Source organism: Cornus florida, unplaced genomic scaffold, assembly GCF_030987335.1.
Source record: "Cornus florida cultivar Cherokee Brave unplaced genomic scaffold, ASM3098733v1 CherokeeBrave_3.0.0_Hap2_Chr05, whole genome shotgun sequence".
Lineage (NCBI taxonomy): Eukaryota > Viridiplantae > Streptophyta > Magnoliopsida > Cornales > Cornaceae > Cornus > Cornus florida.
Genome location: NW_026775575.1, coordinates 81,927,783 through 81,946,621, shown reverse-complemented (window position 1 = coordinate 81,946,621; position 18,839 = coordinate 81,927,783). Strand labels below are relative to the sequence as shown.

Here is an 18,839-nt window from a genome sequence, read left to right as displayed (position 1 = left end):
TTGTTAAAAATTAGAATTAAATATTGAAAAATTATTAAATATGTGTTGAAAAACAAAATTAGTGCGCAAACCCATGTGAATAGCTACACGTGTTTAATGTCGGTTGGGTCTCTTACAATAAATGAAAATTTGGGTCCCACTTACATCTACCTACCTTATAATATTGTTCTGTCAGTGTCGATCACGGAAAAGATTAGAGAGAGCAGTATATAGATGAACAAATACAAGTGAAGCTCTTATCAGAATCATTTTATTTAGATCAATTTCTGTTGTTAGAAGAAGAAGCTGAAAATGGAAGACGTGAATTGCATCTACAAAAACTACAACGAACCGATCGAATCAAGAATCAAAGACCTCCTCTCTCGAATGACTATCAAAGAGAAACTCGGTCAGATGACTCAGATCGATAGAAGCGTCGCGACTCCTTCCGCCATCAAAGACCTCTCCATTGGTACTAAATTAATTCTCTCTTTCTCTCTCTATTTCTAAATGCATATATGTATATATATATATACATGTACACACATACGTGTTGTGCAGGGAGTATACTCAGCGGTGGTGGTAGTGTACCGTTCGAGAAAGCTAAGCCGTCCGATTGGGCGGACATGGTCGACGGCTTTCAGAAGTCAGCGCTCGAATCGCGGCTTGGAATTCCACTGTTCTATGGGATTGACGCTGTTCATGGTAACAACAATGTCTATGGTGCCACTATATTTCCTCACAACGTTGGTCTTGGAGCCACCAGGTAAATTATTCATTCTCTCTACATGCATATATACGTCTGTTATCTATATCTCCATCTTAATCTATATATACTATTATTTAAGTGTAAGAGTTTTTCTTAATTTTCAAATATTTTAAATATATATATATTATATCTATATCTATGTAGTATTATAAAAGTATAAGGTTTTTTTTTCCTAATTTCTAAATTTTTTTTAAAAATAAATAAATAACTTTTCATTAAAAGAGTTGACATTAAATGTGTTTTTTTTTTTTTTTTTTTTCATTAAAGAGTTTCAGTTTACATTAAATATTTTTATTTTTTTTATATACATTAAATTTGATTTTTTTTTTTTTTTTTTAATTATCTCTTCAGTGTAAAAATGGTAAGTCATTAAAAAACATCTTGGTGTAGATGTTATGTGTGGTTTGGCGGTAATTGAATCCGTCTCCGTTTAGCCGAGCTACCCCATCCCATGCCAAAACCCTTTATTAAACGGGACACGGGAACAGATTTAGGAGAATATTTTTGTACGAAGTAATTGTATTACAAAACTAATGAATATAAATAATAAACAAATTTTCAATCATGGTTATAATTTTCTTTCCCTTATGCAAATAAGAACAAGGTTCAAATTCTAAATCTAAAGTAATTAAAACTTGAAATTTAATATTACTGTAAGAAAATTAGAATAAAATTCATAGAGATTCTCAAATAAAAATAATACAAAAGATATCTAATGATTGAAATAGAATCATATTTGCTTATATATACTTATTATTTCTTAATATAAAATAAATTATAAAGGCAAAATTATAATTTAACAATTTAAATACCACGCAACGGGTCATTCCAATTCCAAAACCATTTAACCACCTCCATAAGAACGGGCTGGTGTTTTACCATCCCTATACCAGGTTTATCTTGCAGCCTCCTGTAACAAAGGTCATCATGTTGAAGGTTCCCGTTTCAGAAAATCAAACAAAAAAAATGGCCATTGCTTATTAGTTGAAACACCTCTCAGTGTTCTTTATTATATGAAATGTGTTGCAGAGATGCAGACTTGGCTCACAGGATTGGGGCTGCAATTGCTCTTGAAGTTAGGGCGACTGGGATTCACTACAATTTTGCTCCCTGTGTGGCTGTAAGTCGTCATTAATTCAATTCATCAATCCATCATTGTCTGAATTCGTGTTCAATATGTCTCAATTGGTTACATTGGTTGAAAATGATCCTAAATTTTTAAAATATAAGTCATATATATAAGTGCAACAAGCTGTATGGTTCACCACCACTCAAAAGGAAGAGAAGAGAAGAGAAAGGAAGGGAAAACCAGAAATTCTCATTGGTTCGCTGGTAGGGAAAACCATTTATCTGTTTGGGGAGAAAGAAGGGGAGGGAAAAGGATGGAGCTTAGTCAAACACTTTTGTGTACTTTACCTTTGTGCTTACCTATTGTTTTTCTCTTTAACATAACCAGGAGAGAAACAAAAGGAAAGGGAAGGTTAACATTAGTTAAGAGAACACAACTTGGGGAAAAAAGGGATGGTTGTAATTCCTCCTCTTATTTAATGTGTTGAGGTCTGTCTGAACATGTGTGGAACAGAGTCCCATCTGTTCAAAATCTGCAAACCGCCATAATTCATTCCTGTTTTGACCAAAAATTCTGATTTATATTGATGTGAAATAACTCTTTTACCTCGCTATTATTTGTTTTTGCTTTTCATCCTTCACTCTAAGCAATTATTCTTGAGGAGGCCCGATAGGACATGGGCCGGATATGACTTGCAAACGCGGCATTGAGTCCGTACAGGTGGGTCAGGCCCATAAAAAGGCACTACCATATGGGCCGAACGCGCATAGGCCCATCAAAGAGGACCGGGACTCATGAAGGAACGGGCCTAGATCCAGCAGTCCATCGACATTTGTAAATCTCTATAAATAGGAGGAGTAAGGTAAAGAAAGGGGGATCTTTTTGGTTGAGATATAGGAATTCTAGAGAGAGAGTGGAAGAAGGAATTTCTTGTATCTTCAATTGGCGCCGTCTGTGGGAATCGCATGGAAGTTTGGTTGATCAATAAGGAATATCGAGTGGATTCAGACCAATTCGGTTGATCGAGACTCGATCTTTGGGAGTTGGATCCAGATCTGAGCGATTGTGACCTACTCTGGAGGAATTTCAGTTCTTGAAGCTTTGGCAGAAGTGGCTTCAGATCTACGCAACAACGAGTTATTCGATTGTGGCAGGATCTGACGGATTTAGAATTCAGACAATTCAGATCTCGTCAACGGTGAGCATAATTCGGAGAATTCGAAACCAGATATGAAAAATTCCCACTCACGAAGCTCGGATCTACTCGCGAACTTGAGATTAATGCCTTTACTCCGTTCAGGAATAATGATAGGTGAAAGCTCCAATCCGATGGAGGCTGTCCAGCAAACAAAGCTTGAGGAGTTGATGAACTTGATCGAAGCTCTCAAAAAAGAGAATGCAAAATTGAAAGCTGGAATGCAATATCAGCAAATACCTGCGGTTTTGCATCCACTTCCGGTCGGTGAAGGAGGTGTTCAATCTAATATCGTGCGTCAAGGCGAGCAGGACGAGAACAATCAGTCAGCTCACCACCGTGATGAAAGGATGATGGACAATTTGCCTCCAAATGTTCGTCGAGTTGAGGATCACGAAGGATCGACTCACCTTGATCCGCGACATGAGCAGATTAGACAGAATGAAGCCATAACCTTCGATCCGCATCGGGAAAGGTTCGACCGAGAGGAAGCGATAGAGGTTGATCGCCGTCGAGTAGCGTCGCCTTGGCAAAGAGATTCATAGAGGAACGGTCGTTCGATCCGTCTTACCGGCCCTCCATAGCTACAATCACTCATCGCGGTTCGGAGGGCAGAACCGTAACTCACAGAGCTACCGCTGGACTCCAGAGAGAGAATGAAGCTCTCCGATCCGCAGCTCGGACGATTGATTCACCATTCACCGACGAGATCCTGAATGCCCCGCATCCAAGGAAGTTTGCTATGCCAGTCTTTATTCTATTTGACGGAACAACCGATCCGATCGATCATGTGTACCATATCCAGTTGAAAATGGCCCTGAATACGGAAAACGACTCTTTAATGTGCAAATGTTTCCCTACAAGCCTAGCCGGACCGGCGCTCAGCTGGTTCAAAAACTTGCCTAGGAGCTCCATTGGTAGCTTCAGAAACCTGTGCGATCAGTTCATAAGCCAGTACTATGGGAACAAGCGTCCGCCGAAGGACATCTCGAGCCTATTCACAATGAGACAGCACAAAGATGAACGTCTCCAGGCTTTTCTCACCAGGTTTAATCTCACTAAGAGTATGGTGATCGAATGCCACCCCTCTATAGCAGTTCAAGCCTTCAAGTTAGCCATGACACGTGGAACTCCGTTTCACACCAGTCTGGTAGTGAACACGCCGACGACTATGGATGAACTCAATGAAAGAGCCGATGGCTTTGTGCGCCTAGAAGAAGAGGAGGCAGCTAATGCTCGGACAGCGTCGCTCGTGTCGACCGAGGAAAAGTCCAAGGCAAAGATCAGGCAGAAGCAGGCTCAGCCGCAACGTCAGACCTCCTGGAAGGCAGAAAAAAGGTCCAGGGAGGAAGAGCTGATTACTCCGCTGAAGGTCACTCTGGCGAGGCTATATCAGGAGAACAAAGATAAGTTTCATCCACCACTGCCAATTAGGCAACCCCTCGAACAGAGGGATCAGACTAAACATTGTGCTTTCCATTCCGATTTCGGTCATCAGACTAACGAATGCAGGAATTTGAGGAGGCAAGTGGAGATGTTGATAGCTAGAGGGGAGTTCGCGAGTTATGTTCAAGGCTCGGCGATAGAGCAGAATCGACCGGTGGAACAAATAAAAAGGAGTCATAAACAAAGCTCCCACAATTCACAACTAGTTCGTATAATCAATGCTATCCATGGTCGACCCGAGCCTAGCGAAGAGTCAGATGAGCTACTTCGAGCGCGCCTACGGCAGGCGCAGATGAAGAAAAGGGTCAGCAGTGTGAATACTCTACACCGGCAGATCTCGTCGATGCAGATAAAGTTCGACTGGACAGACCTGCAGCGTGTTCAACTCCCCCATGAAGACCCGTTGGTAGTCAGTTTGACAGTGGCGGACTGCTTGGTACGCAGAGTTCTGATCGATCCCGGGAGCAGTGCGAATGTCATGCCGAGGGACACATTTGATCGGCTCGAGATTAAACCAGAGAGGCTCAAGCCCACTGGAAATCCCCTGTTAGGGTTCGATGGCAAGAGGGTGGAGCCCGTCGGAATGGTGGAAGTAGAAGTTCAAGCTGCAGAACGGGCTCTTATGGAAACTTTTGTAGTTGTAGAAATTCACCCCTCGTATAATCTCCTGATGGGAAGAGGATGGATTCACAGAATCCAAGGTGTACCCTCAACTCTGCATCAGGTCATGAGGTGCCTCGGACCCGATGGAAATAAAGTGATAGACATTCGGGGGGATCAGGTTGCAGCCAAAGAGTGTTATTCCGTCACACTAAAGTATGCTGGGAAAGGGAAGGCGTCCGTCCGACCGGCAAGCCCCAGATAGCAATTACAGGAACCTCCGCCCGAGCAAAACAGGGTGGAGGAGTCAGTTGACTTGACCGAAGAGCCCCTTCTGGATGTGCAGATCGATCAGTCCAGGCCAGAACGAACTACCAGAGTAGGAATAAGACTGACCAGAGAAGAGCAGCAAGAGCTAGTGGACTTCTTGTCCCGCAATGCCGACGTATTTGCATGGAGTCACCTAGACATGCCTGGAATTAATCCCTCCGTATCCTGTCATTCCCTGAATGTCATTCCCAATTTCAAACCAGTGAAACAGAAGCAACGAAGATTTGCTCCAGAACGCAATCAAATCATAGCGGAAGAAGTTGATAGGCTGCTTGATGCGGGATTTATCAGAGAAGTACACTACCCTGATTGGTTGTCCAACGTTGTTGTTGTGCAGAAGAAGAATGGGAAATGGCGAGTATGCATTGATTTCACCAATTTGAACAAAGCCTGTCCGAAGGATAGCTTCCCGCTGCCTAAGATTGATCAAATGGTGGATGCCACCACCGGGTATGAGCGTTTAACCTTTCTGGACGCTTATTCAGGTTATAATCAGATCCCTATGGACCCCGCAGATGAAGAAAAAACTTCTTTTGTAACCGAGCGAGGAACATACTGCTACAAAGTTATGCCTTTCGGACTAAAGAATGCGGGAGCAACTTATCAAAGACTTGTTAGCAAAATTTTCAAGAATCAAATAGGAAAGATTGTGGAAGCCTATATTGATGATATGGTGGTAAAGAGTAGGAAGAAGGATGATCATCTGAAACATCTGCAAGATGTATTTGATGTACTAAAGCGATATGGGATGAGGCTCAACCCAACCAAGTGCTCGTTCGGTGTGAGTTCCGGTCAGTTTTTGGGACACGTGGTCAACCGCAGAGGCATCGAAGTTAGCCCCGCTCAAGCAGAGGCTTTGATTAAGAATGCCGAGCCAAAGACGATCAGAGAAGTGCAAGCCCTCACAGGACGAATAGCTGCATTAAGTCGATTCATTTCAAAATTGTCAGATCGCTGCAAGCCGTTCTTTGACACGATTCGGAGCCATGGAAGACAGGTCTAGGGGGATGAGCAACGACAAGCATTGACCCATTTGAAGGAATATATGCAGAATCCACCAGTCCTGTCAGCCCCGGATCCAGAAGAAAAGTTATTTCTGTACCTTGCAGTATCTGGTGTCGCGACAAGTGCCGTTCTGATTCGTTGCAAGGAAGGGGTGCAATACCCGGTATTTTATGTAAGCAAAACAATGACAGAGGCAGAACAAAGATACTCAAAGGCTGAACGGGTGATACTTGCACTTGTAAATGCAAAAAGAAAGTTGAGGCATTATTTCGAATCCCACCCTATAGCTGTTCTAACAACTTTTCCAATCAGAACGCTTATGCACAAGCCAGAGCTATCGGGCAGAATGACAAAGTGGGCCATAGAGTTAAGTTCATTTGACATAACGTATGAGCCGAGAACAGCTGTCAAAGGGCAAGCGGTAGCCGATTTCCTGCTAGAATGTGATTCCAAGGATACGGAAGAAGACCTTAGATGCGGCTCTTGGAAACTTTTTGTGGATGGCTCCTCTAACCAGATGGGGGCGGGAATTGGGGTCAAACTGCAAACCCCAGAGGGTACTTCTTTGAGTCAAGCACTCAGACTTGAGTTCCGAGCCACCAATAATGAAGCGGAATACGAGGCGTTGCTGAATGGGTTAAAGTTGGCCAGAGAGCTACAGGTCAAAAGTTTGACTGTTTATAGTGACTCGCAGTTGATTGTTCGGCAGGTAAATGGTGAGTATGCGACCAAGGATGACACGATGGGGGCATATCATTCTACCGTTCTGCATAAAGCCAAGGACTTTGCAAAAATTGAATTCATACAGTTACCGAGGGAACAGAATGCAGATGCGGACCGGTTAGCATGTAGTGCTTCGAGTTCCGGTGAAACATTGGCGAGGGTGATTCCAGTAGGAATATTGACCCAGCCATCTATTTTCGAAGAACCCTTGGACTCTGACCCTTGGCAAGTCAACGTCATACCGTATGAACCGAGTTGGATTGACCCCATCATTACTTATATTCGAGATGGCGTTTTGCCTATGCAAAGGGATGAAGCTAGGAAACTCAAAAAGAATGCTGCAAAGTACGCCATCGTGCATAACCAGCTGTACATAAGATCCTACTCTGGCCCATACTTGAAGTGTGTCACCCCGGCGGAGTCGCAGCAGGTATTGCGAGCTATTCATGAGGGTGTGTGTGGCAATCATTCTGGGGGAAGATCGTTAGCGCATAAAGCAATGACACAAGGGTATTTCTGGCCAAACATATCAAGAGATGCGGAGGAGTTCTCTCGAAGGTGCGATAAATGCCAACGATATGGACCATTGATCCACCAACCACCTGAGGAATTGCACGTAATGGCCTCGCCATGGCCTTTCGCGCAATGGGGGATGGATGTGGTCGGTCCTCTGCCAATTGCAAGAGCTCAGAACAAGTATGTGTTACTGGCCACGGATTACTTCACTAAGTGGGTGGAAGCAGAACCATATCCTAGCGTGACTCAGACTCATGTGAGACGATTTATTTGGAACAATATTATCTGCCGTTTCGGCGTTCCAAGATCAATAGTCATGGATAATGGCACGAACCTCGACAGCAGGCAAGTAAGAGAGCTGCTGGAGGAGTATGGAATCAACCAGAAGTTGGCTGCAGTAAGCCATCCTCAGGCCAACGGACAAGCAGAAATCACAAACAGAACCATTTTCGCCTGCATTAAGAAGAAGCTGGAAGACCATAAAGGGAAGTGGTTGGATGAGCTCCCGAACGTCCTATGGGCTTACAGAACCACCCCAAGGCGGCCGACTGGGGAGAGCCCGTTTGCAATGGCATATGGTACCGAGGCAGTTATACCGGTTGAGCACTTGGTCCCCACTATCAGAAGCTTAGCATGGAGTCGAGATCAGAACGACAAGATGTTAAGATTGAACCTCGATATGATAGACGAAAGGAGGGACGCTGCAGCTATAAGGTTAGCATCATATCAACAAGTATTGGCGAATAGTCACAACAAAAGAGTGAAACACAGGGATTTTGCCCCTGGTGATCTGGTTCTGAAAAGAAAGGTGGGGATAGTCAAAAAAATGATGCCACCCTGGGAAGGCCCATACAGAATTGCAGAAGTCATAGGCAAGGGAGCATATACGTTGGAAACCATGGCGGGAAGGTTGGTCAGCAAGCCCTGGAACGCCACGTCTCTGAAGAGGTACTACCAATAAAAGCTAAGTTTCGGCTTTAATTGGATGTTGTTTGTTGTCAATCAAGTACGTATGAATGTGCAAATTACTGAAGTTTACAAAAATAACTTTCCTCTTCAATGGGTTGCTAAAAATTTAAAGCCAAGTGGCAAGTGGCATTCTAGCCGAGCGCCAGGCACTTAAGCAAGATAAGTGGCAGCTGGCACCATAAGCCGAACGCCAGACACTTGCTAAAAATTTAAAGCCAAGTGGCAAGTGGCATTCTAGCCGAGCGCCAGGCACTTAAGCAAGATAAGTGGCAGCTGGCACCATTAGCCGAACGCCAGACACTTGCTAAAAATTTAAAGCCAAGTGGCAAGTGGCTTTCTAGCCGAGCGCCAGGCACTTAAGCAAGATAAGTGGCAGCTGGCACCATAAGCCGAACGCCAGACACTTGCTAAAAATTTAAAGCCAAGTGGCAAGTGGCATTCTAACCGAGCGCCAGGCACTTAAGCAAGATAAGTGGCAGCTGGCACCACAAGCCGAACGCCAGACACTTGCTAAAAATTTAAAGCCAAGTGGCAAGTGGCATTCTAGCCGAGCGCCAGGCACTTAAGCAAGATAAGTGGCAGCTGGCACCATAAGCCGAACGCCAGACACTTGCTAAAAATTTAAAGCCAAGTGGCAAGTGGCATTCTAGCCGAGCGCCAGGCACTTAAGCAAGATAAGTGGAAGCTGGCACCACAAGCCGAACGCCAGACACTTGCTAAAAATTTAAAGCGAAGTGGCAAGTGGCATTCTAGCCGAGCGCCAGGCACTTAAGCAAGACAAGTGGCAGCTGGCACCATAAGCCGAACGCCAAGCATTTGCCATAAACAAGCACACGACAAAGTTAATATAAAAGAAAAGAGAGAAAAGGTATATATGTATTGAAAATAGGTTGAACAGAGCACAACACAAAGGAAAAAGGGAAAAAGAGTTCTGTCATTTCATTCCTAATAGGCATTGAGTTTACAAAAAATGAGATATTCAAGTCACATTGTTACAAAAAAGTATGGAATCGAAGAGTCCGGAGGAGTCCTAGCTAGCTGCCTCAGTACCGACAGCATCCTGGTTGTGCCGACCCGCCTCCTCGGTCCCATCAGCCGTCTCACCCTCACGAGGTGGGGAATCAAGATGAATGACAGAATCGTTCTGCTGGGGGTCAACGTCAGCAGTGGCTATGGGAGGTACCACAGTTGACGATTGAGGAGCGGTTAGAGGCAGAGCGGTAGGAGGAGCTGTAATGATCCTTGAGGAAGCAATGTCCTGGCACTCATCAAATATGCGCTCCGCTTCGGTGGGTTCTGGGTCAACATAGACCCCCAGAGGGTCGATCCCTAAATCCTTGTCGACCTCATCTGGAGTGGAGCTGGTCTGTCCCTCATCCGGAACTCGGTCGGAGAAACCTTCTCGGAATCCTTGAGCATATCTAAGAGCACCGACCCTTGAGAACCGAGCATGAAGAGCCAGCATCCCACCGTTCACTCTGCTGATTGCATCAATCAGAGCGGTACGCTCGTCTAGAGCTCTCTTCTCAAAAGCCATCCGAGCAGACTGTTCATCAGCCAGAAGGCGCTGGAGCTCTGCCTTTTCGTCTCTGATTGAATCACGCTCAGTCTGCCAGACGCTCTTTTCAAGCTGGAGGGCATCCTTCTCATCCTGAAGAGAGTCGTTCTCCTTCTTCAGGACATCTCTCTCTTGTTCAGTTTTTTCAAGCCGAGCCAGTACCTCGGTATTCTTGCTGGCGAGAAGGTCGTTTTCTTTATTGGCCACCTCCAGGCTATCAGAAAACTTACGAGCCCTGGCGTTCCCCATCTCTACCTGCTTCTGCATAGCCATCATTCCGAACAAAGTCTGCATAGATGTACATTAATAACGGTTAAGCCAATAGTCAGGTCGGGCGAAGGCAAGACCAAATAATATGAGAGAATTCATGAATTGAAAAATAAAAGTCACCTCCATGGCAGATTGGGGAAAGCGGCTGAACACATCCTTCTGGGATAGGCCTTTCGCCGCCTCAAGGTCTTTCGGAGTCCACATGCTCCTATAGTACGCCATGGCGGTCTGGCCATCCCTCAGCATGGTCTCGTTCGGTTTCACGAACGTCCCATCCGTTCGGGTGTACCGAGGGGCCCATGGTGGTAAGGTGGGAAGAGAAGGGGAGCCTGAAGCAGAAGCAGAGGCACCAGCTGCAATAGGCCCGGAGGGGGCAGGAGCTCTGACCGGGCGATGCAAGAGAGCACCCGGCCTGAAGACCCGGGTCCTTCTTATGAGAGGTTCCCCCTCAGGATCGACTCCACTGTCAGGATGAGGCCTTTTGCCTCGTTCTTTGTCCCGAGAGCCCCCCGCGGCAGCAGGGGCTGTGGTAATTTGGGGGGACGCGCTCGGGTTGGCAGCAGGGGTGCTGACAACAGAGTCAATAGCCACCGTGCTCGGGATAGTGTTAGAGATGGTGGCTGAGGAAGAGGCTGATGCTGGAGAGGAGGTTGCCCCAGCAGCAGGAGTGGCTGGGGGAGTATTTTTCTTCCTGCCAAAAGAAGGAATTTGAAGCCTGCTCATGTTGTAGCCGAGGGATGAGAGTGCTAGGAGGTTGTCTGAAGTGAGGAGGTCTGAGCAGGAAGGAATATCGTTCAGAACGTATTTCTTCAAGTAATTACTCCTATCCCTGCAAACACTGTAGCTCAAGTCATCACAAGGTATTCCTAAGGAACGGCATAAGAAAGTACAAAAGCGGGGAACGCATGTTTCGCAGGGGCAATCATGTTTGTGAGATTTGAATTTCTTATATGAGGAAACAGAACAGACGCCAAAGGCGCTCGGGATTGGGTAACCCTCTGCAGCCGGCGAAGACCAAGCCCCACTAATGCCCACGATGTTATCCCTCCAACCCTTTTCAGATTTTATTGTGTCCGTACATATGGACATCTTCTCGAACGGGTAGAGGTGGTAGAAGGGCTCGTTAGTTCGGATCTTACTGACCTTATAACACAGAAGAAGATCTATGAGGTCAAGGTCCAGATTTCTGTCACAAATCAACAGAAGCATAACGGATATGATTCTAAAGAAATTGGGGTTTACCTGCAGGGGGGATATCCCCAGTCTATTGAAGACATAACTAAAGAAGGGGTGCAGAGGGAACCTAACGACATTCAATTGAAAGTTCGTGAATAAAACTTCGCCGGGCAGGAGGCCGGCACCGGTCATAATATTAACATCCTTAGGGCAAACCCTAACTTCGATGTTGTCAGGAAGTCTAAGTCTCATACAAAGAACATCTAGATCTACAACCATGGTGGAAGTGTTTGAAGGATCTAAAAGGGGTAAAAAGAAGCCTGCCGAAAGTAAAAAGGAACAAAACTAACCTCTGAGGTAGAAAGCAACAAAGAGCACTGCAAGACCTCTGGAAGAACGACTCTTGAAGGATTTCACCGGAAAAAGCTTAGCGCTGTTCTAAAAAGAGAAAGATTTGACTGATGATGGAGACGGTAAAAAGGCATGGAGTGGCATTCTAGAGCCTTATAAAGGCGAGGGGGACCCGAGGGCCGAAGCGTCAGGAAGGTGAGAACTTCATCGAGCCCCGGAACATTGATTCTGGATCTGACCGTCCGTTCCCCCATGTGGGTTTCTCGAGCCGTCAGCGTCATGATGAGACGCCTTCAATAATTACCCCCTTATTAAACAAGGGGTAATTATGGGGGCAGTTGAGGAGGCCCGATAGGACATGGGCCGGATATGACTTGCAAACGCGGCATTGAGTCCGTACAGGTGGGTCAGGCCCATAAAAAGGTACTACCATATGGGCCGAACGCGCATAGGCCCATCAAAGAGGACCGGGACTCATGAAGGAACGGGCCTAGATCCAGCAGTCCATCGACATTTGTAAATCTCTATAAATAGGAGGAGTAAGGTAAAGAAAGGGGGATCTTTTTGGTTGAGATATAGGAATTCTAGAGAGAGAGTGGAAGAAGGAATTTCTTGTATCTTCAATTCTTGATCAATAGTTGTCTTACTAATAATATGATTGGATTCTGACAGGTATTGAGAGATCCCAGATGGGGAAGATGTTATGAGAGTTACAGTGAAGACACTGAAATTGTTAGAAAGATGACTTCCATGGTTACAGGCTTGCAGGGACAGCCACCCCATGGATACCCAAAAGACTACCCTTTTCTAGCTGGAAGGTAGAGAGAATCCATCCTTCTATATATTTCTATTTGTGCTGCTACCATGATTCAATTTATTGCATCTGTATTGTTTAAATAATTTAAAATTTTCATTATTAACTGTCTTTTCAAATCTAGTTATAACAGCAAACTAAACTAAGAAAGGCATACTGATTGGGGGAGAGAGAGGAAAAAAACTGATATCTAGATTTTAAAATTTTCAGCACTGTAGAATCGGGCTCCAACTACTACTTGCTGGAGCTTGCTTTTAGGCTGAAAATTAATTATGTGGCACTTTCTTTTATACATTGTTTGATGTTATCAGTATGAAATTTCATTTTCTATCTACCAGCTTTATATCCACTCCGTTTTACACTTATTCTCATGATCTGGCTCAGCATTTCTTCCCGATTTCTCTATTGGCAGTTAATGTTCTTATTTCAATTCATTATTTGCTCTGATTCACCTCTTTCATTCCAGAAACAATGTATTGGCATGTGCCAAGCATTTCGTTGGAGATGGGGGTACTGACAAAGGTACAAATGAGGGGGATACCATATCATCATACGATGATTTAGAGAGAGTCCATATGGCACCTTATCTAGACTGTATTGCTCAGGGAGTTTGCACTATTATGGCATCCTACTCTAGCTGGAATGGAAGCAAACTACACACCGACCATTTCCTTCTTACAGAAATTTTGAAAGGAAAGCTGGGATTTAAGGTAATCAGGATAAATTAGTATATTTTCAAAAAACTCTGAAATGATACTCTCTCTTTTTCTGGATTATGTTTGCTATTTATTTGGGCATAAATTTCAAATATAGAAATTAATTTGTCACAGTTAAGTTTTTTCCATTTTTCATTCTCTATTTATTTCTTTATTTTGTTAATATTATTTTTAGTGCATCTTAGATACAACTACACAGTCACCACACCATAGGCTGTAGCCTAGTGGTACTTCCTCACCTTCTAAAGTAGATGGTCAAGGGTTCAAGTCCCCAAAGGGGGAAGTGGGTGTGTGAGTTTCAACTATGAAAAAAGAGAGATATGACTACGAAGTCTACTATTGAACTTAGAACAAGATGGCTGAATTCCGGTTTTGTTTTGTCCTTATTTGTTTTTGATTGATCTACTAAGGCATTGTACTGCTGGTAAAAAACTATTTAGCTTATGGTTCGCTTATGATAATGTAATTGTTGTAACCCTAAAGTGCATTACAAATAGAAAAATCTCAGGCAACTTTCTGCTTCAGGGTTTTGTAATTTCTGATTCAGAAGCACTCGACCGACTTTCCCAGCCTCGTGGATCTAACTACCAGAACTGCATCCTGTCTGCTGTCAATGCTGGAATTGACATGGTAGAGACTAAACTCTTCGTTTAAAGCCCAAACTAGAAAGGTTCTTTCACATAATTCATGTCTCCTATTTTTCTTACTAAGAAAATTTGCAGGTGATGATACCTTATCGATATGAATTGTTTTTGGAGGATTTGTTGCATCTTGTGGAATCAGGGGAGATATCAATGGCCAGAATTGATGATGCTGTCGAACGAATCCTGAGAGTAAAATTTGTTGCTGGACTTTTTGAACATCCCCTGAGTGATAGATCTTTGCTAGATATGGTTGGCTGCAAGGTAACTTCCCATATTCAATATATTTCCTACCAGCTCCCCTCCATTTAAATTTTGCTCCATTCATTTTCGATTCCTTTAAATTGTCGTAACATCATCTTCAGTAGAAAAGATCAGAAATGTGCTACATGATGGACCATATTCATTTGGTTGACTGTGCAAAAGAACAGATTGATCACATGAGTTTCAAATGTGAATTTTAATTAAAATTTTAGAGTCATTTGAAATCCATTAAAAATAAGGAGCATCTAATTAGATGGCCAAAAATGGATTGTTACTTGGATTTTTGGTATAGCCGTTTGGCTCAATTGTATCCATCGAGTGGTAGATTCCGATAGTCTTTAGATACTGGAGTGGTAAAATTTGAAAGGAATCGATGAATTAAAGAAGTGAAATGTAATAGAGGAGAGCTGAACCCCTATGGATCTCATTTATACATTTTGGATCTGTTGTAATTAAAAGAAGGCTTCCAATTTAGGAATTTAAGAGTTGTAATTAAATTTTTACTTTTTCTCAAGACATTGAAATTTTATGTTAGCATCGTATGGTTTTTAAATTTGAATATAAAGTCCTTGTAGTTGTTAGAATGTTTTGTGTATAAGCAGATTAATTGATTTTTTTGTTTTGAATTTAAATTGTTCAGTTTTTTTGATATTTCTCATAATGCACGTTTCTGTTCCATATTTCCATCCATGTCAGCTTTAGTTTTTCCAGATTTAATTGCTGTTTATAATTTGTCATCACAGCAATGATTACTTTGTGTGTAACATTTTTCTTAGTAATCAAGATTCCCCTTTCTTCCTCGAATAGTAGAAGGTTTAAGAGAATTATGGGCAATTGTTATTCGGTGTTTGTGTATGCATTTGGTTGTGAGATCGATAACATTCCAAATTACGCTGGGGTAGCCACTTTCCTTCTTTTTGTCTATGTCCGTGCATGCTCAGTTTGTATCATCCTGACTTTACATGGAAAGTAGCAGCTTGCCTCTGTAGGCTTATTAGGACTACAAACTATTCTTCAAGTATCAGGAGGATATCTCTATGTATGTAAATGGAATTATCTTGGTCATTCCAATTCTTTTTTCATTTTTCCATTTCCTACTACAACATTACGAGCTGTGGTGGCCAGATCAGTGGCTGAAAATGTTAGTAGCAACAGCAGTAGGTCTCTGTTAATGCTTCCGTTGCATTAGCTTCGAATAAAAATGAAAAGATAGTCTATACATCACCATCAACTGCAATCTTATCTTCATCAAGAGCGGTGTTTGATCCTCTAACTGCATTTGGATTAATTTCTTTTCTTTTCTTTTTTTTTTTCCTTTTAAAAAGGAACCATTTAGTTAGGGCAATGGTTTGTTGACAACTATACTGGTGTATTGGCCTAATGGTAACTTGGGGACATGGAGGCATTTATGGAGTGACTGCCAGGAGTCAAATCCCAATGCCTATGAATAAATAAGTCAATGAAAATGTATTTTGGAAACTACTGGTAAGACCGTTGATTTTGGGGGTGTTTTGGTCATTGAAGCATACTTGAATACCACAAGAACAATCCCCCTGCGAATGCTAAAAACACATTAAACTATAGGCAGAAGGAATCCCAATATATATTGGGTTGTAGAATTAGTTCTTGTACTTGTTGTTTCCTTTATAAACTAGTAGTATATACTTGTCTGCTGAGTCATGTAGCATCCTTATATAATTGGTTAGTGCCTTTTTGGGAGATACTGTTATTAATTAATACCCAACTGGGGTTATGACTCTGAGATAAGTATTTTACTATCTGTATACTTCCTCAGCTGCATAGAGAACTAGCACGTGAGGCTGTTCGCAAGTCCTTAGTGCTGCTGAAGAATGGAAAGGATTCAAAGAAACCATTTCTTCCATTAGACAGGAATGCTAAAAGAATTCTCCTTACTGGAAGTCATGCTGATGATCTTGGATATCAGTGTGGAGGATGGACAGCTACTTGGCAGGGAACCAGTGGCAGAATTACGATTGGTATGTAATTATGTGACAATAGTGGCCGACATAGAATTAATATTGGAAATTTGTTAATTCTAAAAATAAAGTTACGATTCACCTGACATGGTTTCATTTGATGATGATGATGGTGATAAGGGTGTATACTGTCTTCATGCCCCCCAAACACACAAACACACGTTCCTATGTGCTGTGTAGTATAAGATTAGGGCTTGCATAATATTTTTCTGGTTTTGTGTAGTAGTGTACAAGCATATGACATGATTTATCTATGGAAATATGCATGCTTTTTGTCAAAGGATCTAAAACTGTCACTTGAGTATCTTAATTTCTTTCCACATCTGGAGAAACAGGCAGCAGGCAACATCATGCCTGCCCCCACTCTCTCTCTCTCCCTGCTCTCTCTGTTCCAGGATTGACTATTAGGCCCCTGCCAAACTCTCTTACTCGGGATCATTGTGATTCAGAGTTTTAACACAATAGTCATACTTGAACTCTGTTGGAACTTTGAAAATTTATTGGGGACAAACTTGTGTATTTGTATAGTTAGTTCATTATTGATGCTTGTTAACATATGACTCATGAGATCATTGACATTTTAGGAACCACCATTTTGGATGCTATTAAAGAAGCAGTTGGAGACAAAACAGAAGTTATATACGAGAAAAATCCATCACCAGACACCTTTGCAGGTCAAGATTTCACTTTTGCTATTGTAGCTGTGGGTGAAGCTCCATATGCTGAAACAGAGGGTGACAATTCGGAGCTTAAAATTCCCTTTAATGGAACTGAACTGATTAGCTCAGTTGCTGACAGAGTTCCCACATTGGTGATTTTGATCTCTGGAAGGCCCTTAGTTTTAGAGCCATGGCTCTTGGAAAAGATAGATGCTCTTGTTGCTGCTTGGTTGCCTGGCACCGAGGGAGGGGGAATTGCAGATGTTGTGTTTGGTGATTACGAGTTTAAAGGACTACTCCCAATGACATGGTTTAAAAGGGTCGAACAATTGCCAATGCATGCTGGGGAGAATACATATGACCCTCTATTTCCCCTTGGCTTTGGGTTGACAACCAACAAGAAGGTGTAGACAGAAGGTGCTACTAAACTGTTGAGTGTACTACAACCAAATTTGTTGTTATTTTCTTATGCCAAGTTGCCAACTAAGCTATGGTATGTTTCATGTAGTGTATATTGGGAGATATTTGCACATTGTATTTGGGATCTAAAAACATTATGCTATATAAATTCTCGGAATTTATTGTTACATTGTTGATGTTATTGTGCTTGCTTGGCGTTATCTTTGGGGGCCGTTGGCTTGTTAGGTTGCTGGTGAAATATACCCATTAAAGCCCCATTTTTTCATTGCTGTGAGCATGAATTTCAGGAAAGTTTTTCATCTTGAAGAACATTGAGTTCTTACCGCACTCGAGTCTCCAAGCCAGTTTGGCTAGAAGAGCTAGATTAAAGCTTGCCACATCTATTATACCCAGACATCCATTCACCCTAAAGTCACAAATCTTTTCCCAGCCAATCCATTTTGCCTTCCCACTGTCCTTTTGCAGCCCACAAGAATTGATCTGAGCAATACTTCCCTGCCAGCCACGGATAGGAAGAGCTCACCTTCTAAGGCTTGAATGTTGGCAGATAGATTATCCCCTGGGAACTTGAAAGAGGCCAGTTTGGATTTTCCCAGAATAGATGGTGAACCGAGATAACGGTTCTGCCAACCCTCTTCTGAGAAGTTGAGGATTCATTGAGGACCTGTGTTTGCACTGAAGAATAGGCTTGTTTTATCAGAGTTGAGCAGCTGATCTGTAATCTTTTCATATTCCTCTAAAATGAACTTAAATTGAGACACGTGGGAAGGAATAACCGTGCAAAATATATTGCATCATCAGCAAATAATAATGAGTAACTTGAGTTACTCTTCCACCAATTTTCACCCCATCTGTCAAATTTCTATGCATGGATTGTTGGAGGAGGAGAGAAAGCCCTTCAGTACACGAGGAATAGATAAGGAGAGAGAGGATCTCCCAGTCGAATGATGAGCCCGCCAGATTCCCAAACCAGAGTATGAAACTGTGCTTATACAGCTCATCAGTAAGATCATGCAGACCAAAGTGGGATATCATAGGTAATGGCCGGTTTTTGTAAATCAATTCACGTCTTCTCCAGCTCCCGGAGGTAGGGTGAATCAGATTCACTATGTCTTCGCTCCCCCAGTGGTTTTAAGTCTTAGCTATGTTCATCAGTCACTCTTTATATCTTTTCATGCTTGTTTATTTATTTATATTTTTTCTTCAATTTGGTTACACTCTTGAATTATTGACCTTCACTTATTACAATGCAATTCGAACAAAGAGAGTAAATGTCAGCTTGAAGCTGGTGGAAAAATTATTCAAACTCCAGGTTTTACTAAAAAGTTTTCATTTATGGAAGTAGATGAGTTTGTGGAGGATAATGAAATTA

The 18,839-nt window shown here is 42.7% G+C and overlaps 1 protein-coding gene across 1 annotated transcript; it reads left to right on the top strand.

Annotated features, from left to right (window-relative positions):
- The first annotated feature begins 203 nt into the window (after positions 1 to 203).
- LOC132307171 (uncharacterized) lies at positions 204 to 17,634 on the top strand. The gene is made up of 9 exons (XM_059804860.1): positions 204 to 451; positions 541 to 745; positions 1,778 to 1,868; positions 12,629 to 12,774; positions 13,237 to 13,480; positions 14,012 to 14,116; positions 14,209 to 14,391; positions 16,187 to 16,388; positions 16,973 to 17,634. Exons 1-9 carry the CDS (start codon positions 292 to 294, stop codon positions 17,455 to 17,457), a joined length of 1,821 nt encoding a protein of 606 aa, XP_059660843.1. The 5' UTR covers positions 204 to 291; the 3' UTR covers positions 17,458 to 17,634.
- The last annotated feature ends 1,205 nt before the right edge of the window (positions 17,635 to 18,839 follow it).

Excerpts from the sequence above, each read along its gene's own strand:
- LOC132307171 (XM_059804860.1), top strand. The coding sequence starts at position 292 with ATGGAAGACGTGAATTGCATCTACAAAAACTACAACGAACCGATCGAA. Across the intron at positions 12,775-13,236 it reads TACCCTTTTCTAGCTGGAAG|AAACAATGTATTGGCATGTG; the intron begins GTAGAGAGAATC and ends CTTTCATTCCAG. Across the intron at positions 13,481-14,011 it reads AAGGAAAGCTGGGATTTAAG|GGTTTTGTAATTTCTGATTC; the intron begins GTAATCAGGATA and ends TTTCTGCTTCAG.